The sequence below is a fragment of the Podarcis melisellensis genome (genome assembly GCF_964234715.1).
Source record: "Podarcis melisellensis genome assembly, chromosome: 12".
Taxonomy (NCBI): domain Eukaryota; kingdom Metazoa; phylum Chordata; class Lepidosauria; order Squamata; family Lacertidae; genus Podarcis; species Podarcis melisellensis.
In genome coordinates, this window is record NC_138544.1 from 16,732,963 (window position 1) to 16,758,080 (window position 25,118).

The 25,118-nt window shown below is 40.4% G+C and overlaps 1 protein-coding gene across 1 annotated transcript; it reads left to right on the plus strand.

The window, feature by feature from the left end:
- The first annotated feature begins 52 nt into the window (after positions 1–52).
- Positions 53–24,389, plus strand: DYNC1LI1 (dynein cytoplasmic 1 light intermediate chain 1). The gene is made up of 13 exons (XM_081883331.1): positions 53–416; positions 1,280–1,353; positions 7,928–8,044; positions 9,902–10,132; positions 14,568–14,737; positions 16,340–16,433; positions 18,233–18,368; positions 18,839–18,950; positions 20,307–20,366; positions 20,473–20,517; positions 21,352–21,472; positions 22,238–22,399; positions 23,769–24,389. The coding sequence occupies exons 1-13, from the start codon at positions 247–249 to the stop codon at positions 23,879–23,881; spliced, it is 1,605 nt and encodes a 534-aa protein (XP_081739457.1). The 5' UTR covers positions 53–246; the 3' UTR covers positions 23,882–24,389.
- The last annotated feature ends 729 nt before the right edge of the window (positions 24,390–25,118 follow it).

The window sequence follows — 25,118 nt, forward strand, 5'->3', positions numbered from 1 at the left end:
GCCGGAGTGGGGTGGGGGCGGCCGCCGCTTCTCCCTCGCGCCTCGCAGGCCCGCCTACATCCGGGTCCCTCGGCAACGCCGGGTGTCGGCCGCCCGGCCCCGCTCCTCTTTCTCCCTCATTGAAGAGAAAGGGAAGGCGTCGGGCGTCGGCGTCAGCGGCGCGCTTTCCTCGGGAGGGGCGCGCGCCTGCCCTCTGCGCGCTCTTGCGACTCTGTGTGTGTGCGCGCGCGCGTGTGTACAGCGAAGATGGCGGCGGCGATAGGAGGGCGAGCCGGCTCCTACGGTTCCTCTTCCTCGCCGGGGCTGGGCTCAGGCTACGGGGCTGCGGCCGCTTTCAACGCCACGAGTAGCGGCGGCGGCGGCGGCGGCGCGGACTCGCGAGCGGGTGGCGACGAGGACGACGGGCAGAATCTATGGTAATTGAGGACGCCCCCCCCCCCACCCGCACCCGGTCGCCTCGCCTCCTCAGAGAGGGACCGTTACTACCTGGTAGCTCCTCCCCATTCCTCTTATCCCCCCCCTCCCACCTGCACTCCAGTCCTTGCGGGCAAAGGTGCTTTCCTCGCCCTCCTTCCCGCACCTGGAGGATTCCCGAATCCCTTCCCACCCCGCCTTTTGTTTGTTTTTAAGTGGGGCGTCCCGTGAACGGGGGAAGGAAAAAAAAACCCTTCTAATGCCCCCTCCGCCATGTTGCTGGTCCTCCCTCTCTGAGGTGGGCGGGGGAGGTTTGTCTCTTCTTCCTCCCCCCCACCTCCCCATTTCCTCCCTCTCTCCCCACATCTCTCACACCCCATCCCCCACCCTCTTTCCCCCCCCCCACATCTCCCCCTATTTCCCTCACCTCCCCATCTCTCCCGCACCCCCATTTCTCCCCGATCTCCCCCCTACACCCCATCCCCCCACATCTCTCCCCCTAATTCTCCCCACTCCCATTTCCTTCATCTCTCCCCATCTTCCCCCTGCACCCCATCCCCATTTCAACCCCCCACTCTTTTCCCCCTCCTCAATTACTCCATCTCCCCCCACTCCCATTTCCTTCATTTCTCCCCCATCTTCCCCCAGCACCCCCCATCTCTCCCCCTATTCCCATCTCCCCCTAATTCTCCCCACTTCCCTATCCCCATTTCCTCCATTTCTCCCCCCATCCTCCCCACCTTGCCCATCCTCTTCTCCCGCTGCTTCTCCTCGCCTCCGCTTGACAGGAGCTTGTTTCTCTCCCGCTGGACCTTCCCTCCTGCCTCCTCACTGCCTCCCTCGTTTCTCTTGTTTGCCCCTGCAGGTCCTGCATCCTCAGCGAGGTGTCGACTCGTTCCAGGTCTAAATTGCCGCCGGGGAAAAACGTCGTGCTGCTGGGTAAGCGGCCCTTTCTTCTCCTCGCCTTCTTTCTGTTCTGTTTGTTGTTGTTTTTTGCCTGCACGTCTCGTTTCCCGTTTGCGATCGTTTTCACTTGTTGTTAATGAGGGCGGAGGGTGTGCGCGCCGAATTGCTGGCCGTGGACCTCGTTGTGTTTGTAAGCTGTGCAGGAGGGAGGGGCATCCGCAGTGGTTCATTGATCGCACCGTTGCCTTCCAACCCACCCCCAGCCTTGTGCAGAAACTGGCAGTTTCCCTTCCGCAGAACTGGAAATGCACTATCGGCACAGGGCTTAAATCCCTTTTCTGCTTATTGTTTCTGGTTACAGCTGCATGCTGTGTGGTACTTCAAGCCTGACTTCCAAAATCCATAGAGGCCTCTACTGTTTGTTGGCTGGCAGGCTAGGGGAGTGAGCTCTGCCCATATGCATAAGGCCTGCCAAAGGCATTGTTGTCACATTATGTGTCAGCATCAGCCTGCCTCTCTGTTGCTGGCTTGCCTTATACCCTCATGGCTCCACCCATTTGATATGGTTAGCACCTCCTTCTGTTTTTTCTTTCTTGGCACTTAGAGGTGTTGCTTTCATTGGGGTGCTTGGGAGAAACAGAAAATTGGGAGTGTTAGGGTACATCTGCTGCATCAGCTGGTTTATTTTTGTTTCTTTGATGGGATGTCTTGTGCTATCTTCATCTTGTACTGACTGGTGTCCCTGAATAGGTTCTGGGTTTTGTCCTTGGAGAAGTTAGTTCTCTTACTAGCTTCCCCTGCAATATGGTGCTCTCAATAAGCTTGTTGCTTGAAACAGTAATCTTAAAGTGTTTATGAGTAGACCCACATGTGGGTAATCCTTCCAGCTGGCTTTTTCAAGCAACTCCTGGCTTAGTTTTCACACTTTGGGGGTGACATTGATGAGAATACTGTAACACTTGAAATTCTACGTACTTGCAGTGAATACTGGTTGTAGATAAACACACTACTGTACTACTAGATATTACAGAACAGCAGTGTACAAGGAGGAATTTACCTCTTAGTTTACTAGAAAAGCTTAGGAAGGAGAGGTAATACAGAGGTAGGATCTTCTCTGTGCAAACCCTTGTTTGTGGAACTCTCTTATTGAGAAAAAGCTGTTACCCTCAAGGATAGTTTTTATATAACCGCTTGAAACACATACTTTCGCACAGGCATTTGAGGAAAATCTGTTGAGTGGGCATAACTTTTTTATGCTGCTGCAGAGCACTTCATTGGTTTAATGAAGTTTAAATTAATTGTTTCATAGTTTCATTATGTGTCTTTACTGCCCTGAGGTTCTATGTGACAAAAGGGGGGCAATTTATGAAGGTAAATAATAAAGTTAAAAACTGAGAGAAACACATGGTTCTGCAAAACATGGAGTATAGAATGTGAAAGGACTGTACACAAGGCCATAGAGAGAGCTAAAAATACATAATGTTTCATAGTCACAATAACATGCTATAGCCCTCTTACTTTGAACTACAAGTTTTTTGTAGCAGAGAGATTTTTAAAAATCAAAATGACAGATATTTAGCATGGATTATTTACATTATTTCATTCATAAAAAACATAGTATGAACTCTTTTTTTAAGAGTTAGATCAAAGATCCAAACATTCTACTGGTTTGTATTCAACACTGGCTGGTCAAGTGCTTCTGGGAAACTTGCAAAAAGAACATAGTGGGAAAGCATGGTAATAGACTGCATGGATATTGATAATGCACTTGTAACTATCATGCCTTGTTGTAACCATTGATAGACTGATGTTCCCATAAACTTAACTTTTTAAAATTACTGGTTTTTGTGCTAGTTTTTTACCATGACAATGAATTCATTGAGTTAGTTATGCATAAACAACCATGGGATATGATGTCACCCCACAGCTATATCTTATGGGCTGGTAACTGATTAAAGAATAGGAAGCAGAGAACAGAAATAAATGGATAGTGCTCCAATGGAAGGATATAAGAAGTGGAGCCCCACAAGCATCTGTATTGGAACCAGTGCTTTTTAGTAAGTTCATACATGATATATTGGGGTGAGCAGTGGGGTCACCAGGTTTGCTGATTTCACAGAATTATTCTGTAAAAGCAAAAAGGGATAGCAAAGAGCTCCATGAGGACATCTCCAGACCAGGTGAATGGGCATTAAAATGGAAAATGCAGTTCAGTGTATAGTGATGCACCTTGGAGCAAAAAACTATAATGTCACATACACTGATGGGGAGGCAGGCCATGATTTACCAGGAAAGGGATTTGGGGCGTCATGGTAAGTAGCTCCCCTTTACCCATTGTGAAAAGGGCAAATTATCCATTAGGTAAAGGAATCTAATTACTGTATCTTATAATGCCTTTATATAAATATGTGGCACAGCCACACAGAATAGTCTAGTCACAGCACCTCAGAAAGGATATTGAAGAGCAGGAAAAGGTGCAGAAAAGGGCAACCAAAAGTATCAAGGTGTTGGAGCAACTCTCCTATGAGGAAAGGTGACAGCATTTGGGACTTTTTAGTCTAGGAAAAAAGTGAGCATGGTTGACTTTGGAATTTGCTACCACAAGATGTAGTGATGTCCACCAGCTTGCATAATTTAAAAGGGGATTAAACAAATTCATTGGGCATAAGACTATAAATGGGCACCAGTTTGATTGAGGAGATAGTATATAGCCACCAGGGGCAATATGCTGCTGAATACCAATCACTGATAAACAATAGCAGTAGAGTGCTATCACACTCGTGTCTTGCCTATGGGCTTCTAAAAGGCATGTGATTGACCACTATGAAAAACAGGAAGCTGGACTAAATAGGTCTGGTCGAGCAGAGTTGTCAGTTCATTGGAAATTTAGTTCTGAACATCCTAAGTTTTATATTTACACTCTCAGTAATTTATAACTTTATTAAGCCATTTAATGTTTATTTATAACTTATGGGAGGTGGGTGGCGCTGTGGTCTAAACCACTGAGTCTCCTGGGCTTGCCGATTGGAAGGTCAGCAGTTTGAATCTACATGATGGTGATGAGTTTCTGTTGCTCTGTTCCAGCTACTGCCAACGTAGCAGTTTGAAAGCATACCACCGTGAGTAGATAAATAGGTACTGCTGTGGCAGGAAGGTAAACAACATTTCCATGCGTTCTGGCACTCGTCGCGGTGTCCCGTTGCACCAGAAGCAGTTTAGTCATGCTGAACACATGACCCAGAAAGCTGTCTGTGGACAAACACCAGCTCCATTGGCCTAAAAAGCAAGATGAGCGCCGTACCCCATAGTTGCCTTTCACTGGACTTAACTGCCCTGGGGTTCTTTACCTTACCTTTAACTTTATTAAACCATTTACTTGACCATTATTTTGTCTTAAATTTTAAATTAAGATCTTTTCTATGAGAAAGGTACTAATTATTTTTATCATTATAGATCCCTGTTAGATATGCATGACTATAGGATGGCCAGTGAAGTTGTAAAATCCAATGTGATGGTAGCATTGCCTGCTTTAGTTAACCAGGGTCTGGTGTAGTCAAAATGTTCACTATTGCAAGCATGCTCAAAAACTGGTCAGCCAAGGCTCCTCTTGTATTGGGAGCAATTTCTTTCTCTATCCATACCCCTCAGTTAAGTATTTTATTGGCACCAATATTAACTATGGAGCTTGTCAGGTGCAACCAGAACAGTAGCCTCCCAGCAGCGATGTCACTGCCGTTACCAGAAGGAAGGGTGTAGTTCGGGCTGTGTGGATGCACTGGCGGCAGTACTGGATGAGGTTGGCCAGTGTGGCCCAACCTTGCTGCCATCTTGCCCCTTCCCTTCTTTGGCCTGGTAGGTGGCAGCAACTCTGCTGACACAGGAGGCTATTGCTGCACCTCCACCCCACCAGGCAAGCCACTTTGCGGGGCTTGTCAGGGTTTCCGCTTTACCCTAGTTGTATTAATTAACAGGGAACTCTAGCTATCCTTTTGCTTAGATTTGGTGCCTGTGCAAAGCTTCACCATAATAAAGAGAAGTGGAATGAAGTGATAGAGAGGGATCTGGTGGTGGAGTATGCAATTTCATGGCTCATTCCCAACCACTTAACTGTGCTTATGAAGTTGAAAAGCATGTCTACACTGGTGCTTATGATTGTTCTTTCTTTTGATTCATGCTCATCAAATAGTATTGGGGTTTTTTTTAATAAGATGATGTATTATAGGAGAGCACAAAGTTTATTTTTGAAGTGTATGTGCCTCAGAATTGAACCCGTTTTGTTAAAAGGCATTTTATCTTGACTGCTTTTTCCCCATAGCATCTGATTATACTGAAATTTTTATTTACATGAGGATAGGTTAGGTTGTTATAAGCACTACATAATACCAGCAGGCATATCTTCTGCTACTCTTATGACATAAAAACATAAGAGCCTGCTGAATTGGGTCAATGATCCACCTAGTCCAACATCCTGTTCTCCCAGTGTTTATACAGATGCCTGTCGGAAACCCACAAGTGGGACCTGAGCACAAGAGCACTCTCCCCCCTTTGATGTCCAGCAACTGATATTCGGAAACATACTGTCTCCAACTGTGGAGGCAGAGCACAGCTAGTAGCCATTGATAGCCATTGATATTTAAGTTTCTTTTATACACTAAGGCATAGGGCAGAATAGGGATGGAGGAGATTTTCATTGGGTTTGCATTTTTAAATGAATTGACCCAATTCACACATCCTGAATTAATAAATAGATTAGACCATAATTATTCTTCAGAGTTTGCTTTTCTCTAGTTCTCAGCTCAAAAAAGTACCTAAATGCATATTTTAGCATGAAATCTGTCCATTGAGATAAATTATGTATTTAAGTACAATTTAAATACAATCTTTTGCACAGACTTAAAAAAATGCAGGTCAAAGATGATATGGGACAGATCAGACTCATGAATAAACACATGCAGAATTGGCACAGACTGGAAATAAACTCATCTGTTCATGGCTAGCACAGATGTAACAATCTCAAACTGATCAACCATGGTTTTATCTGCCCAATAATTAATTATATGGCTGCATGTTCTTTGTGTTCCAAGATTCAGTGCTGACATTTTGGTTTATTTAAGCCACTGTTTCCCATTACATCTTAACTGGGAAACTGATTTTATTCCCTGCTTCCTAACATGGTATTGAACTGAGGCAAGGGGTTAGAAGGGAAATGCAGGAATGTATGTGTTCTTGGGCCAATAAACGGTGGTTTAGCAACCTAAATTTCTTACATCTCAGCTGAGCAGATATGCCTTGCAACTAACTTTAAAAATGACTCTTTGTAGCTATGTTTTTATTTAAATGTTATGTACCCAAAACATTTTATCAATATTTGTGATACTAAAACTTTATTATCTGAAATTTACTGGTGCAAATTTGTTTTAAAAACACTAGGAATTGCATATTTTGTGGAGAATATTTTATAAAATATATTCAAAAGTGTCTGTTGCTCTGCTTCTAGGTTAGTGACACATCCAATTGGGCAATACAGACTAACTTGATAGAGATTTTTTTGGGGGTAGGGAAAGGTTAAAGTCAGTGTCTTCTAAGGGTTGTATGTTCCTATTAATGTTATAGAAAATATATGCAGAAAAGCACCTAGAAAACAGAAGATTTGCATATATAATGTGTAAAAGATCTGAAATGTGGGGATGACAGTGAAGCTTCTGGGAACTTTGCCAGACTTCTCTGACCACTCAGAAACTGACTACTTGCCTGTCAAAAACCCACATTTCTTAGACATATTACCACCAAAATATCACAATATCTCAATATATCATGATATATATCTGCGGGGGCGGAGGGCCTTGCTGGGCATCCCTGCGGGGGCAGAGGGTCCAGCCATACCTCCCTGCAGCGGTGGAGGGTGTGCCATGCCTCCCCATGGCAGCAGAGGGTCCCGCCGTACATCTCCACAGTGACAGAGAGTGTGCTGCGCTTCCCCGTAGCAGCAGAGGGCTGTGACATGCCTTCCTGCGGCCGCAGGGGGTCCTGCCATACCTCCCAGTGGTGGTGGAGGGTGCACTGCGCTTCCCCGAAGCAGCAGAGGGCCTTGCTGTACCTCCCCATGGCGGCAGAGGGGCCCACAATACCTCCTTATATGTATTATTAAAACTGCAGTGGTACCTCGGGTTAAGTACTTAATTCGTTCCGGAGGTCCGTACTTAACCTGAAATTGTTCTTAACCTGAAGCACCACTTTAGCTAATGGGGCCTCCTGCTGCTGCCATGCTGCCGGAGCACAATTTCTGTTCTCATCCTGAAGCAAAGTTCTTAACCTGAAGCACTATTTCTGGGTTAGTGGAGTCTTTAACCTGAAGCTTATGTAACCCAAGGTACCACTGCACAAATAAGATAGCAGCAACAGGACTTGTTCATGTGCTTTTCTTGCTAATAATGCAGTACACATGACAGAAGTCATGTCTACATGGCAATGTTTGCTACAGACTACTATTTGGGCCAAGTGTGCTAAAGCGAAATACCGGTAAGTTTCACAGATTGAAATGGAAATATTACAAGAAATATATTTCATATATGTTATTAAAAAAGTCCACTTTTAAACTTTTTTCCAGGGGAAGATGGTGCAGGTAAAACAAGTTTAATTGGAAAACTTCGGGGAATTGCTGAATACAAGAAAGGAAGAGGAATGGAATATTTGTACTTAAATGTACACGATGAAGACAGAGAAGGTAAGTACCAGTTCTGATAACAACAACAGTGAGTAATTATTCATTGCTTGGGAATATTCCAGATTTTAAAAATGTATGGCATTTTCACTAGTCAGCAACTTCCAGATTCTATCTCCAACTTATTATCACTGCATTTCCTTGTTTTCTGTTCAGGGAAGGGAGTTTGCAGGCAAAGGAGGACGAATGGTATGGGGAGGGTGACTTCAGGGAGAATGAGTGGGGGCTTCTGGGTGGTGGTGGTGAGTGATGTTAACAATACCAGAGTGGAATAAGAACTGAAAGAGGACCCTGCTAGATCAGGCCAAAAACCTACCGTATTTTTCGCACCATAGGGCGCACCAGACCATAGGGCGCACCCAGTTTTTTGGGGGGGAAATAAAGGGGAAAAAATTATTTCCCCCCCAGGCGCAGAGCTTCCCCCAACCCCAGCCCCCAAACAGGCAGCTCTCTGCAAGCCGTGGGAGCGCTCCCGCTGCTTGCGGAGAGGTCCGCGAAGCCTGGACGCGCTGAGCTCAGCGCGCGCAGGCTTCAGCATGCAGGCAACTCTCCGCAAGCAGCGGGAGCCCAGCGCTGGGCTCCCGCTGCTTGCGGAGAGGTGTGCGAAGCCTGGAGAGAGCGTGAGGGGTCGGTGCGCACCGACCCCTCTCACTCTCCAGGCTTCAGCGAAAGCCTGCATTCGCACCATAGGACACACACACATTTCTCCTTCATTTTTGGAGGGGGAAAAGTGCGTCCTATGGTGCGAAAAATACGGTACCTAGTCCAGCATTCTGTTCTCACAGTGGCCAACCAGATGTCTATGGTAAAATCACAAACAGCATATCATTCACCTGCTTGTGAACCCCAGCAACTATCACTTGGAGGCATGTTGCTTTTGATATAGGAAGTAGCATAGTCATCAGGACTAGATAGCCATGAATTTGGATAACCTTCCCTTAAAGCGGTCCATCAGAGCATCTTCTAGGAGCGAATTCCATCGTTTAACTACACATTGTGTGAAGTTCTTCAATTTAATTTGATGATCCCTAGTTCTAGTGCTATGAGATAGGGAAGGAAAACTGTCTATTGACTTTCTCCACACTTGTACACTTCTATTACAGTGGTACCTCGGGTTAAGTACTTAATTCGTTCCGGAGGTCCGTTCGTAACCTGAAATTGTTCTTAACCTGAAGCACCACTTTAGCTAATGGGGCCTCCTGCTGCCGCTGCGCTGCCGGAGCACAATTTCTGTTCTCATCCTGAAGCAAAGTTCTTAACCTGAGGTACTATTTCTGGGTTAGCGGGTTTCCCTTACTTGCCTTTTCTAAATTAAAAAAGTCCTCAATTTGTAATATTTCCTTAATTTTGCCTCTGGTCTCTCACCTTCTACTTCCCATTTCCCTTCTCCCCTTTTATCCTAAATCTTCCCAACCTATTTTTCCATTAGTCTTCCTGCCTTTTCCTTTTATATTTCTCCTTCTCTCCCTCCTTTCTCCACTCTCTAAAATTCCTTTTTTTGTTTTCTGAAATACACTTAAGATTCCAGATTGTGTAGCTTAGAATACTGCAAGCTTTAGAAACCTGATCAACATCAAGATTGTCTCACCAGGCATATTGCTAGTCAAAAGATTTTAAAACTGTGCTTGAGAACTATCTGCTATCCAAATTCATTCAAGAGTTTTGACCTTTAACCATTATCATTCTAATAGTATATTTATAAATACTAGCAGTGAGTACCAATTGTAGTCATATTTCAAGAAGAGCCATTTAAATAAGTTCATTGTTTTTAATGAGTGAAAATAACTCATTTGGATATTGTCCACTGATAATAAACTATGGTACATGTTAAGAACACCTTATTTATGTTTTTTTTTACAGATCAGACACGATGTAATGTATGGATACTGGATGGTGACCTCTATCATAAAGGTCTACTTAAATTTGCATTGGAAGCTATCTCTCTAAAGGACACTTTGATTATGTTGGTGGTGGACATGTCTAAGCCATGGGCTGCTTTAGACTCTTTACAAAAATGGGCAAGTGTTGTAAGGGAGCATATTGACAAACTAAAAATCCCTCCTGAAGAAATGAAAGAAATGGAGCAAAAAAGTGAGTACATACACTTTATAGATGCTAGAAAAATATTTATTGAATTCATCTTTGTGTAAATGTACGCTTTTGTGATATGTTTGTCTCTTACAGGAAATGTAATGCCAACATGTTTGTCAGCTGATTTAACTATATTCACTCTTATGCTTTATAACAGTTTTATAAGGGGTTTCTCTTGACCATGCGAATTCTCATTATAATATAACTATAGTATCTAATGTATGTAGCATTATCTTTGCAACCAGTCTTGGTAATGTCATGGTTTAGCACATGATAATAGATTCAGTTGAATATTTGTTGTCAACATAAGATTTTTAAATCCATTGTAAAACTTTGTTATATGAAATTCAGTGCCAGAGCAAAAAAGTTAGTTACATCTTTTAAATTCTGATAATTTTTAGCTTTTAGCTTTAATAATGCTGAAATGTTATCTGGACTTGGGTGCACTAAAATGTTAGTCATGTGGAGAGGGTGATTCAATAGGCTCAAAACTTCTGAAAGCAAATATTACTAAAATCTGTTCTGCTACAGCAGCTCATTTTGTGCATGCATGGAGCTGTTGAGAGTTTCTCTATATAGTTTTTGATATGCAAATAAAAGAGAAGTCCTTACTCATGCAGAATCATGGCTTGCTATATCTATGGAAATTGATTCCATTTTTTTTTCTTTTGTAGTCTAGTCTCCTGTGCCAGCCTTTAGATTGTAAGCTCCTTGAGACAGGGCCCTGCCATATTGTGTATTATTATTATTATTATTATTATTATTATTATTATTATTATTATTTAGAATTTATATACCGCCCTATACCTGGAGGTATAAAGTGCAATGCATGTCAATGGTGTTTAACAATAAATCTTAAATTGATAAACAATTCTTAAAATGATAAACAACAGCTGGAAAAATGAACAGTGAAGATGTAATGCTTAAGTTTAGCGGGCTTGGAAGGGATGCATGGGGGGGGGTGTTCTCTGTTCTGTGGAATGCAAATTCTTCACCCAGAAGATCAAAACCTGTGCTCAACAAATTTTATAGTAACTCAATTTAATCATTTTGAGTGCAATATTTTTATTTCTCATATAGTTCAGGGTATTTGTTTATTTTTGTAGAAAATGGTGAAGGAGAACAGTAAGTTCTGTACATTAGTAAGAAGAGCAGTTTTATTTAGCAGAGGTCTTACCACTGTCACCTTTGCTTTGACTTTTCGGAAGGCTCTGCTTTCATACCTTTTTCATACTCTTCTAAGCAGCTTCCTAGGATAGAAATTTCCTGTATAAAAGAAAATAGAAATGCTTTGCCTTCTAAATTCACTGTACCCTGTACACGCAGGGGTGAAGAACTAAATTCAGGCCAAGGACTTCATTACAGTGGTGCCCCGCAAGACGAATGCCTCGCAAGACGAAAAACTCGCTAGACGAAAGAGTTTTCCGTCTTTTGAGGTGCTTCGCAAGACGAATTTCCCTATGAGCTTGCTTTGCAAGACGAAACGTCTTGCGAGTTCTTGCGAGTTTTTTCCCTCCCCCCCTTTTCTAAGCTGCTAATAGCCGCTAAACCGCTAATAGCGCTAAGCCGCTAATAGCCGTGCTTCACAAGACGAAAAAACCGCAAGACGAAGAGACTCGCGGAACGGATTAATTTCGTCTTGCGAGGCACTACTGTACTCTAGTGGAAAGCTGACAGGAACTGCATTCCAGCCTCAATAGTGTTTTTAATGAGACCTACACATTGTTACTGGGACACGGTTGGCGCTGTGGGTTAAACCACAGAGCCTAGGACTTGCTGATCAGAAGGTCGGCGGCTCGAATCCTCGCGACGGGGTGAGCTCCCGTTGCTCGGTCCCTGCTCCTGCCAACCTAGCAGTTCGAAAGCATGTCAAAGTGCAAGTAGATAAATAGGTACCACTCCAGCGGGAAGGTAAACAGCGTTTCCGTACGCTGCTCTGGTTCGCTAGAAGCGGCTTAGTCATGCTGGCCACATGACCCGGAAGCTGTACGCCGGCTCCCTTGGCCAATAAAGCGAGATGAGCGCTGCAACCCCAGAGTCGGTCACGACTGGACCTAATGGTCAGGGGTCCCTTTACCTTTTACACATTGTTAACACATCATAACATTCACACACAAAAGTCTTTCTTTTTCGAGATGGAAGTATATATTTAATTTTTAGTATTTACTCGGGTTTCATTTTCAATTTTCTCCATAGACTTTTGTTTTTATAACGTTTGCTAAAGTGTGCTGGTGAGCTTTTTTCTGTTCTGACTTTACCTAAGGCACAGTTGCAACACAAGAATTAAAATAACATCAAAATACAGTTGAACTGTGAACTGTGAACAGAGTCACCAACTTCAATATGCTCTTGCATCACAAAAATTGCATCCAATTGCAAATTACTTGGGCACTTTTTGTATATTTGGAGGAAGCCCATCACTCACTCTCTCAATATGTTTTCCCTTCTGCAGCTGATGTTCTTGCAGAGGAAGGAGCTGTTTGTATGTTTTACACACCATCACAACACAGCCCCTTTACTTCCCTACTCAACAGCTGATGGTTAGGAGGATATTTAGAGGGTGGATGGGTGAGGGTTCCTTGCCCCTGCTGTACACATTCTGCATTATGTAGCAGGTATCTGAAGTAGACATTGCATTAGCATAGCCCTCATTGCAAGCTAGTGAAAGGAGTGATCTTTGAAATAAATATTTCGGGGGGTTTAAATGTTACATACAAATATGCATATAAGAGTACCAAAACGGAGTTTCTCGTCTTTTCACCCCTCTGTTTTAATTTTAAAGCAAAGCAGCTTCAAGAGAAGATTACTCAGACTTGGATAAATACTAGGAAGGAATAGGTGCTTTGTCCCCACCAGCTCCTTTTCCCAAATCACACCTTTCTGAAGTGGTTCATAAAATATTGTTTGTGCTTTGACATGTACCTTTGGCCCATAACGTGTACTGAGCCTCTTAATGTAACTAGTCAGTTCCTTGTAATTACTATATGGGCTCTACTATATGGCCCTACTATCTGTACACATTTCCTAAATATGATCTCTTTAAGTTTTTGTGTTCTTCCTGTATTTAAATTGTTGCAAACTGTTTTGATAATTTGTATGAAACTGTAATACAAATATTTTAAAGATTCCAGCTGCTGAGAAGAAGTTGGCTCTCTATAGTTAAAAAACAAACAAATCCTTCTTAGATTAATCCCAAAAGAAGATTGTGGTGGTATGATAGTGGAAGCTTGCATGTGTTGTCAGAAGAGGCCTTATGAGGTCTTATAAGCGTTGCATCTTTGCTGCAAAATGCTCCCATGGTCTTCCCTTCCATATGCTTCTATTGTCTTTTTACCATCTACTTTTCACTTACCAATCAATATACCATCCACTGAAACTAATAGGTGTTGTTGACAAACGTACAAATCAGCAACAACAAAACAGCTTTCGTCACTTCTTTCTTGGATACAATCTAAATTCTGGAATTTCCAGCACAAAACAATATTGGCTTAAAGCCAAACAAATTAGTAATAAAGCTGGCCTTTAGGGAGTTTAAGGTGCCTAAAAGATCTGCATGGGAGGATTTTTTTGCTGTATGTATCTTTAGTTTGGGGTCCAGAAGTAAGTTAATTCCAGTATTGTTGAGAGTTTTGTTTTTTGGGTAACTTAGCATCTTTTTAAAATGCCAGACTCTAGATTTACCAGTCTTCACTGAAACATTAAGAATGTAAATTCGATAACCTATTACATCCTGTATTTGACATAAACCTTACAGAATTTGGGTTAAATAAAATCACTACTGCTGCCCTCATGATTAAAAAACAAAAACCCTAAAATGTTTGGGTTTGCCACTTTATATCTACTTATATTTATATATGTTTTATCTATTAACTAGCTTGCCTTAGTTCTTAACTTTTGCTGTCTATTGTGCAGTATAAACTTGTGCCGAAGAACTTAGTTACAAGTAGAGTATATTTCAAAATGTTTAGAACTATTAATTGAATTAACATTGTTCTTTTGAAAGACTGGTTTTAAAATTTTGCAGCTTCCTCGAATCCCTGTTTGTTTGTTTGTTTGTTTATCTATCCCTATGTCCTTTTAATTGTGTTTGTGGGAGGGGGTTATTGGTTTGTTTTTGTTTTTATTATGTATTTTGTGTACTCATTTTGTATTTTTATGTTGTGAGCCGCCATGTGGTCTTTGGATGTAGGGTGGTATACAGATGATGATGATAATGATAATGATAATGATAATGATAATGATAATAATAATAATAATAATAATAATAATAATAATAATAATAATGATGATGTTAATACTTCTTTGAGTACTTAGGAAAACATAAATTGACATTTTAAAACTGGCAAAGCTAAATAGAATAAAAAGTTTTTGGTATAAATACAGACTCCCAGGAACAAAGTACTTGCTTGATTCATTTTTTTCTTTCTTATTTCAGTTGTAAGAGATTTTCAGGAATACACAGAACCAGGGGAAGACTTTCCAGCTTCTCCACAGAGGAGAAATACTTCATTACAGGAGGACAAAGATGACAGTGTCATTTTACCGCTGGGTGCCGATACACTAACATGCAACTTAGGCATTCCTGTAGTAGTAGTTTGTACAAAGGTTTGTTTCATGTTTCAGATTATGTTTGTACATCAGAATATTTTTTTTAATGATTTTAAATTTCAAGTAACAAGACATAGCTATACAAGGAAAACAGAGCTTGCAGAATATTTTTTCAAATGGGGTGGGAAAGCTTCTATTAAATAAAACCATTTTGAATACTGCACATTGGTTTTCCATCAGCTTAAGTATTCTTCACTTTCTCAAGTGTAATATTTAACACATTGTTTGAGCAACTGAACGGAGATGCTTTGTACTGTAGGTATAGATTTTAATTAATAGCCTGAATTCCGCAAGACTGTATAATGGATGGCAGCCTTTATATTAAAAATTAGAAAGTTATTTTAACCATTTTTTTGCCATATAATAAAAATGTAACAATGTCATTGCGTAGCACCCATTGGAGGAGTTGTAGTGCCACATCATAATCCTGGATTTGCATGAAGTCAGGGCAGGATAGGGGAACAAAAGTGAAGGCAGGTTGCACAATAGTAGGGCCATGGCATGGAAGTGAGAAGGGAGAACCCTTGAGAGGGGGAAAACTCGTGGTTTAAAATAATGGCAGAAGTTTGAGTGAAGCAGGGATAGAAGGAACTGAGGAAAACGGTGGAGGTTTGAGTAAACTGGAATACTTGAGGGCTCCACGTCATTTATCCCTCTCACATGAGGCAGCTGAAGAACGAAGGAGGGAGAAGTTTGAGTTCTGCAAGGAGGGAGGGACATTGAAAAGTTAAATTTAGCTATAATTTTAAACAGTGCCAGAGTTGAAGTAAAGCAGTTATGGAGAGGCCTTGGGAGGAAAATGGCAGTTTTAAGCTATGATAGAGGTTTGAGTAAAGTTGTCTGGAAGAACCATTAGTCTCTAGTAAGTGGGTCAAGGAGTGCAGCAAAGTTATTATTTAAACTGAGACGTTCATTGGAATTTTTCAGGAGGAACCTCCCCCCCCCCAATATTCTGTTGTTTATTCTCTATATTTTATCACCTGTCTTCTTTATATCAGAGAAGGGTGATCAATCTTCCCATGCAGTAAGAAAATGCATACTAGAAAAATTTTTTAGAATATATTTTATCCTATAAATATTTTTACAAGTTTTTCCAAATACCGAATATTGGTTCAGGTTTTTATTTATATCTCTTGTACAGTATTTCAATTTTTTATGTTCTAAATCTTAATAGGCTAAGTTCCCAAGAACCATAAATTAGTTCCACAGGTCCCAAGAAGCCTGAATTCCTAAAGCCATCCCTAGGAGACTTTCAGTTTCTAATGTAGCATCAAGGCAACAGCGTGTGAGAGATTGCCATTAAAAAGAAAGAATGAAAAATGCTGCTGAGTGCATTGTAGCCCTGGAATGTGCTGAAGTAGCTCTTTGGATCCTGGCCTTCATGAATAGATTCCAGAAAAAGAGAAATATTAAGATATCTCTACAGATGTTTTTCACATTGGATGTAGTAAAATGCAAGGATTATATATTTCATAGCTAATATGAATAGTGGGAATTTCTATAATTGCAATGATGGTAAGTTACAGGTGCAATCATGATTGAAATTGCATTATTATTATTATTATTATTATTATTATTATTATTATTATTGCTCCACAGTGTGATGCCATTAGCCTGCTGGAAAAAGAGCACGATTACAGAGATGAGCACTTTGACTTCATTCAGTCGCACATCCGACGGTTTTGTTTACAATGTATCCTTTAAAATGTAGATTTATTATTAAAATTACAACTGGATTAAGATAATCTGAGAAGCCCCATGACTTGCTGGGTCATCTTTTATCAAGTCACTGCAAGCCTTGGACTCTCATGTAATCTGAATGATAGTGATAAGTGCTGAGTTTAGATGATCATCCCTCTGTTTACTAAGCTAAGATATGAACGGCCTTTACAGACCCTCTGTAATTGCACCAATAAACCTCTAATCAACTATAGTTTCCAATTTCATCCAAACCAGGAAACTAGGTTAAAGTATAGTTTGAATTGGTTTAATATCTTGGTTTGTTCTTGAAACCATAATATCCCATTTTGCAGACTGGTCAGTTAAAGGCTTCCTGGTTTGTTTGTTAGAGTAGTGTAAGAGTTTAATATACAGGCGAAAAACTTACTATCTCAGCTCACAAAGCCTGGATATAATGTTGTCTGAACCAATGGCTCTGTGAGAGTTGATGAGCAAAGCATATTTGGTGGTGCACTTATGTGCCATGGCCCAGAATTATTTCAGGGATGCCCAAGGACCTGGCCATGCCTAGGGGAATATTTTACTTCAAGTGGTAATCTATATCAGAAACTGCATTTTAAATAGTCTATTTCCAAAGTGGCTATCTGTGTGGTATGAAGAGCTGCTGTTTGAGAAATACAATGCAAAAACATCCCCTGGGCATGCAGAAGAAGCTTTATTTTTCTTTGGAGTCTGACCCTGTTACTACCGTTTCATAGCAATTATATTGTTCAAAGTTAGTTTTGACAAAGCAGATACAAATGCTGTTATTCTGTAATTGGCATTCACACCAGAACTGAAACATAGTGATTACAGTATTAAGCACAGCAATAATTACTGGTATCCTGTTCTGCTTCCAAGACTCTCAGGGAAATAAACACAGCTAGGCATGTGCCTTATAAGCCGAGATGGGAAGCTGGATAGCGCCTAGTTATTTGAAAGTTAAGGTGGGTGCTTTATGTAAAGGATATTTCAGTGAAGGAAAAGCTATATCCCGTGTAGATAGCAGCAAGTTTGTCCATCACAGGGGTGATTGAACATTTTTCAGCTTATGACTAAACCCTTGCATTTAGGTAGGTAGAGCTATCAGACACAAACAAATGCAAACAACCAATTCTGCTCTCCCCTCTCCATCTCAAAAGTCTGTTAAGAGAACTGGCTTTCCTTGTCCTTTGCTCCTCCCAATGAGAAAAGTCAACATGGAGCTACGGGGAGGGGAAGAAGACTCTCAATTAGTAGAACATCACAAAACCAGCAATGTCAACAAAGTTCCTTCCCTCACCTCTCCTTTTGGGGCTGGGCTTTGAAGACAAGGTGGGCCATCGGAGGGTCAGATGCGGAGACACTTTAGGGCTCGGAAGAAGACTGGGGGCCGCCAGTAGTTCCCACTGCTAATGTAGTATAGGTGTGAAGCCTTCATGCCTACATGGAAGTGCGGCTTGTGTAGGAAAACAGAACAAAAATTAGGAAGGCATGCAATGTGTCTTTTAACAGAAATTGTTGATGAAATGAAATTGCTCTTCCCCTTGAGAGTTTGGGCAAACCCGCTTTCCCCTAACAGTTTATGTGTCTATGTTTGGCTTCTATACTCTGGTGCATGTTTTACAAGAGGAGGTAATATACACAGATATTTTTAAGTATGTCATCACACACTTAATGTTATAACACTTTGCTGCTGGATGAATGTTACAGAAGTATTAAAGTATCACGAATAGTTTCTTGCCACTGCCGAGCAGAAAAATACATCCACATTTTCTTTAACAAATAACTCAGATGGTGCAGCACTTATTTACACTTCAGTAAAGGAAAATAAGAATATTGATTACGTGTATAAATTTATTGTCCAGAAATTATATGGATTCCCCTACAATATATCTGCTTCTGTTGTGGAAAAAGATGCAGTATTTATGTAAGTTACTTAGTTATTGGGTGTCTTGCATTATAAAAAATGTGTTTCATTGTATCCCTAACCCCTAATAAGAGTGCTCCTGTTCAGGAACCAAGCCTGTCTGAAATAAGAGTATTGCAACAATGTTTGTAGTTCAGTGGTATGGTAAAATTTCAGGAGGTGGAAGAGGAAAAATGACTACTGTTTTATCTTTTTCCTCCCTGCTGTGCTAAGGACTTTCAATTCCAAACTAAAGTGCTTTATTATTATTTTTTGGGTGGGATTTGCAAAAAGAAAAGAAACCTCTTCCTATGTTTCAGGAGGAATTTTTTTAACCTCATGGTGAGCATCCATCTTGGACTTAAAATGAAAAATAAAATTCCTGCTCTGTCTTAAGAAACAGGGTTCTTTGTATAGGATGGGATTGGACAGAAGGTGAACCAAACCTTGAACAACTGAAATTCAAGATGTGACACTGTGTTTGCTTTCAGTCCTGCAGGATGGGACAATGAAAAGAAGATAGGAATATTACATGAGAACTTTCAGACTTTAAAAGTGGGCGACAATTTTGAGGATATAATAACAAAGCCTCCGGTCAGAAAGGTAACTGTTTCCTGTGTTTAGAAGAAATACCTTTAATTTAACACATTGCCTTGTTAGTGATCGGTGGGGTGGCAGGAATTTGTAACACTGATTGCTCAGTGCAGTGACAACAACTCAAGGAAGCTTATCACTGATAACAGCATCGTAACTACTAACAATAAACTGGCCATCTCTATATTAATTTAGTCTACATAGCTGATCTAAATGTGTAATAAGGGTTGTCAAATAAATTAGTGTCATTTATTATGTGCCTTCACACTAAATGACAACAAAGATGCAGGAGTTGTGCCAGCTAAAAAAAAAATCTGCACAGAATAAAGCAGGCAAAATGCCATTACCTAATAATATACTATAATGAGCCTCAGTGCAAAGATCTTGAATTACAGACATAAGAACAGTCCTGCTGATCAGATCAGCAGTCCATGTGTTCCATCTTTTTTTAATACAATAGCCATTTTTCAGGGAAGTTCAGCAGGAATAAAAGCAATAGTTCACCCTCATTTGTCTCCAGCAGCTGGTATTCAGTGTTACTGTCCACATTCAGACATTATGTTTAAAGAGAAAACAAGTAGAGGGTGTGAGGCTGAATGTGCCAGCCCCACCTGCCCAATCCCTGACTTTCCTGCCTTGAATAAGGAGGTCTGAAAGGAGCTTCTAAGTGCATTTTGTTGAACATGCTTAGAAGCCTCCCTGTGATCAGGAATCATGAAAACACAGGTTTCTTGATCACAGAGGTCTTTAAGTGCATTCTGCTAAATGTGTTTTGAAATCCCTTTCAGACTTCCCGCTCAATATGGGACAGCAATATTGGAGGCAGGGACAGTGCATATGCCCTGTGAACCCTATTTGTAGTGGTGTTGCATATTCAGACGTAATATCTTGAACATAGGAGATCTCTTTAGTAATCAAGCTGAATGGCAGAGCTTGATAAGCATCTCAACAGCTGTAACAAAGCTGTAAATCACCATTGTGAGGTGGAGACCTATCCTGACTCAACAGCATTTTTTAATATCCCAATAAAGGATAAGACCAAGGCTTCCCTAGCACATCTCAAGAAAAATGTATTACTCAGATGGGTAGAGACACTTCCAGAGATAGGCTGGGTCCAAGCTGTACAAGGTTTTGAAGGTCATAATTAGTACTTGGAAACTGGGTTTGGTAGTGCATAGGCAGCCAGTCCAGGTGAACCAACTAATGTGTTCTTTGTAGGCAAATGAATGGGCTGCTTCATTGTGCACTAGGTGAGCCATCTTCATGAGCTTTTCATCCACTTGTTCCAGTAAATATTTGTGATTGTGCTATTTTGAAAATTATTTAGTTCGACATCTCTTAATGGCTCCCTCCCCCTTATTGCAGTTTGTACATGAGAAAGAGATAGTAGCAGAAGATGACCAAGTATTTCTTATGAAGCAACAGGTACATATTCATTTAACCTACATTTCATTTAAACTAAGATTAAATTTCTGTTGGAATTTGCCAACAACTTTTTGTTCCAAAATTTCTCTTTCATTTTGTTTTTCAGTCTCTGTTAGCAAAACAGCCACCTACTGCAGCTGGAAGACCAGTGGTTAGTAGTAAATACTTAAATACTAATAACTTAGCAGTACATTTATTTGGATCCAGTTTTGTTGCTCATTTTTGGTGAAGTATTTAATACTCTGGTAACTTTGATATCTGTAGCTGAAAGCTTGCTTGCTGCTATTAGGCTTCAGTCCTGCACCTACTTAACTGGCAACAAGTCCCACTGAACAAAATGGGACTTACATCTCAGATATGTACAAGGTTGGGCTGATAATGGGTTGTATCCAACGAAGTCATCCTGTTTGCACAACTTTGTCGGGTACAGTTCAGTGCCTTTATCAGCTTTTTGTATTAATAGTGTTTTGCAGAAAAAAATCCCAAAACATATAATGTGCAGATTTTTCAAGTTACTCTCTGGGGACATGGAATACAGCGCTAGTCAACATTGTTTTGTTTGTTAAGTGTGAATTTCAAAACTTTGCCAATTTCTAAATGTGAATGTCATGAAGTAAATTTGGGGATTGTTTCTTTCCCAATAGAATTATTACATATTTTCCTAGCCTAGAAAATGTTTCTTAAAAGCCTGCCATAGGCTGTGCCTGCCTTTTGTGTAATGCCCTTCATCTGATAAAACTGGGGTGTTTGGGGCAGTGGCATGGCATTTTTGCATAATCTTTTAAATAAGTATTTTTGTAGTTGCTTTTATAGACTAAGTAGTCTAGAACTGCTTTCTTTTTACCAGACACTTCTTAATCTAAAGCTAATAATTTTTTTTATTTGCTATGAATATCTCATAATTCAGAAATGTCCCTCTCAAAATGGAACTGACAGCTCAGCATTTCAGTCTAGGTACTTCATTGTATTTTCTAATTCTATGTAGGATACCTCACCGAGAGTTCCTGGAGGATCCCCTAGGACACCAAACAGATCGGTTACTTCCAATGTTGCCAGTGTTACAACCATCCCTGCTGGATCCAAAAAAATAGATCCTAGTATGAAAGGTAAAACACAATAATAGTTTTGCAACCTAAATATTCTAAACATTGACATCATAGTAGCAAAGTGTTGCATACCTCCCCCTTTCTAAAATAATTGATAACTTTTAAATTTCAAACTAAGGGAAGCAATTACTTATACTTTAATCGGATAAATTTGCTGAAATTTTGAGATGAGGATTTCTTTTTAAAAATAGGAAGCGTTCTTGTGAATTGAATGAAATAGAAGTTCTAGTTCATTGCATATTTCCCCTATTTAAGACCTTGCAAGAAATAGCTTGATCTATTAAGTAAACACTAGAAATGTGGTTTGTTGAAGAAAAACTGTTCTGGTAGTTAAGCAGTGACTCACTGTTTCTAATGTAAATGTTGACATTTATGTTCAGCATGCAAGGTAATCACTTTGATATACAATGGGTTAGATCCAGACTAAGTTAATTGAACTGGAGACCCCTAAAAACATGAGGCAAGATAGTCAGAGTTTTATTTATGGGTGACCTTGGGCTAGTCACACTTCTCTGAAGTCTCTCAGCCTGTTATGGGGGAGGAAGGGAAAGGAGATTGTTAGCCGCTTTGAGACTCTTTAAGGTTAGTGAACGGCGGGATATCAAGTCCAAACTCCTCTTCTTCTTCGGATCCCACTGAAATCAATGTAACAGAAGTTGATTTACATCTGAATCCAGCCCTGTGTGTTTAGTATTGCCATTTCATGTTTTAAGAGTGCAAATACAATTAATATGCATTATCAAAATATCTGAAACTTCTTTTCAGCTGGAGCCACAAGCGAAGGAGTACTGGCTAACTTTTTCAACAGTTTGCTGAGTAAGAAAACTGGCTCACCTGGTGGACCTGGTAGTGTTGGTAGTCCCGGAGGAGTAGGGAGTCCTGGAGGCGGGGGTGGCAGCAACTTGCCACCATCTGCAAAAAAGTCAGGTAAGAACAGTATATAAAACATTTTGGTATTGCATAGAATAGACACTCCAAGCTAGATGCAGTTTTTTGCTGAAGCGAGTCTTTATACAGTACTGCCAAATGTATGACATAAAAAAATCATTTAAAATATTACTTACTGTAATTTATCTGATCTCACCTTATAATGTTGGGTGCTGGGTAGGATCCAGGCTCCATACATTCCTGTGCATATTGGATTGTGTGGTATTCTGTGTACTAACTGTCTCTGAATTCCCAAGATAGATGGTTCTATTCCCCTTTGACAGTCTCACTCAGCTATGGGGGAGTGGATGGGTGTGCAGGACTGGATTGAGTTTGGTCATTTTCTGAAAACAAATGATGGATCCTTTCAAAACCATTTTGGATGTGTGTGTGTGTGTGTGTGTGTGTGTGTGTGTGTGTACCTGATAAAGAAGGATCACTATGTGAGCAGTCCTGCATACGAAATACATTATCCCTCCTTTGCCTGTGTGGATATCTGTGTAATGATATCTGTGTGCAGATAGCCCTTGTTTGTAATGATATCTGTGTGCAGATAGCCCTTGTTTGATCAAGGAGCAAGTTGATTATATGCCTAAGGGAAAGCATTCACAAATGTTTGCCTTAGAAATCTCTGAACCCGGGTTGCTAGAGAACTTGGGGTGGGGTGGGAAACTGTCTCGTATTGCATCAGGATAGAGTTATGGCACTGAGATATGCACAAGGCACATAATGGGTAGCCAGCAAAAACCTTAGGTTTAACATTGTAAAAACCTGGACCTTTCACACTCTTAACTTTTACTTGCATATCATATATATGGGATATATTGGTCTTCCTTACTGTCCTTTCTGTATGCTATGAGGAACAAGCTAGGGGCCTTTAAGTACAGAAGCTGAAGCAGATCCAGAGGTGAAAGCCATGGATGTCACATCATTGTTCAGCTCAGATTCTGTCCTGCATTCATGGCATTCTACCTGTATGAGCAGACGACACACACAGAGAACATATGGCTGTTCACATATATTGTAGGTACACTGTGTCTGCATACATGGTGGCTAAATGTGGGGGATTATACCCCCCAAAACTGCTCTTTTCTCATGGGTTGATGTAGATCCATTTGATTGTGACACTTGTTTTGCAGACTTGTAAGCAAACATACTTTCCTATCAAACTTATCCTAAGATCTAGCTAATGGTAGCAAGAGCCTTGAATGTAGAGTACTGTAGTAATTAATGTTGGAATTGCATGGATCTCCCACAGTGGGACTGAACCTGTTGTGTTTCACCTTGGTTTTGGCCTGTCTTTGTGTACGCTACTTGTGAAAAACATTCAGCTTAAAATCTTGTGTTATGTGCCCTCCTTTTTGTATAGGCCAGAAGCCTGTCTTAACGGATGTTCAAGCTGAACTGGACAGAATGTCACGAAAACCAGATCTGGCCTCTCCAACAACACCTACATCCCCCACAGAAGGTGAAACATCTTGAAGACACCAAATATAGCCATTTATTCGATTTTCTGGGATAATTTAAACTTGCCTCTGCCTCTTCCTTCTGTGACTGGGACTAGGGAGCTGAACACGTTCAGAGAAGGACAAGCAGTTGATGTCTTTTGTGTTGCCCAACTTTGTAAAAGGGAACTGTACAGATGGAAAATTATCACACAATGTAAGACTGCTGTTCACAGTACAATGTGGCATTCAGAAATATTGAATTCTGAATTTTGTTTAAAAGTCAGTGTAATTCTGTAAAACTGAAAGTGTCCACTTAATCATTTGTAATGCAAAAGGCTGCTTGAAGAGTTGGAATGGTGATACTCAACATGGGCACTTAATTTATATTGATCACCCAAACTTTTTAGTTTAATGCAATTTTGCAAATTAACCTCGAGAGGATTTACTAGTTTTTGTTGGAAAGAGATGGATCAACTGTTGTTCTTTTGTGCATCATCAATAAACTAACTCAAATAAAATTTAACACTTCATTTGGAATATGACTTCAGACTTGTGCTGGTCTCATTTGAAATCTAAACTGTACTGAACAAACTTGAACTCTTAAACAAGAACATATTGTTCTATTAAGGATTTCCTACAAAGTTCAGTGTGGTCTTTATATTACTAGGCTTAAAGCTGAATAAATTTTGGAATTTAATAATAAATGTTTCCAGTCTAACTGGAGAAGGTCCTGAAACTAAATTTGCTGGAAAACCTTTTAGGAGCATGGATGTATGTTGAAAATAGCAAAGGTTGCTCTCAAATTAAACAGTATAATCACCTGCAGATATATATGTACAATCTACCTACCATACTTTTCATTTTTAAGGGTATATTAGTTATCCATAATCAAGCAATTTCTTCTCAACATATATTTTTATTTATTTCATAAAATTTATACACTTCTTGATTGTAAAAAAAAAACCCTCAATGTGGCTTACAAAGATCTAAGTTGTTTCTCAATACATTTAAAAGGCCATGCTGATTTTTGCCTTTGATAAAGCCTACATCTGTTTCACACGTACCTCTTAAATAAGCTGTCTTCCAGATCAGTTAAATAAGTGTTAATACTTCTGTAAGACAGTGCTGTAATCACTGTTTCTTGCTCAAAGTAATATTTCTTCCTTTAACAAAACAAAACTGTTCTCTTATAGGACTCCCAATTGTCTCACACCAAGAAACTGATTAGGTTAGTACCTGCTTATCCTTAATGATTCTGCAGCCTTTGACGC

Coding starts and splice junctions, on each gene's coding strand:
- DYNC1LI1 (XM_081883331.1), top strand. CDS start 247: ATGGCGGCGGCGATAGGAGGGCGAGCCGGCTCCTACGGTTCCTCTTCC. Junction 1,354..7,927: donor GAAAAACGTCGTGCTGCTGG/GTAAGCGGCCCT, acceptor ACTTTTTTCCAG/GGGAAGATGGTGCAGGTAAA. Junction 16,434..18,232: donor CCGACGGTTTTGTTTACAAT/GTATCCTTTAAA, acceptor CAAATAACTCAG/ATGGTGCAGCACTTATTTAC.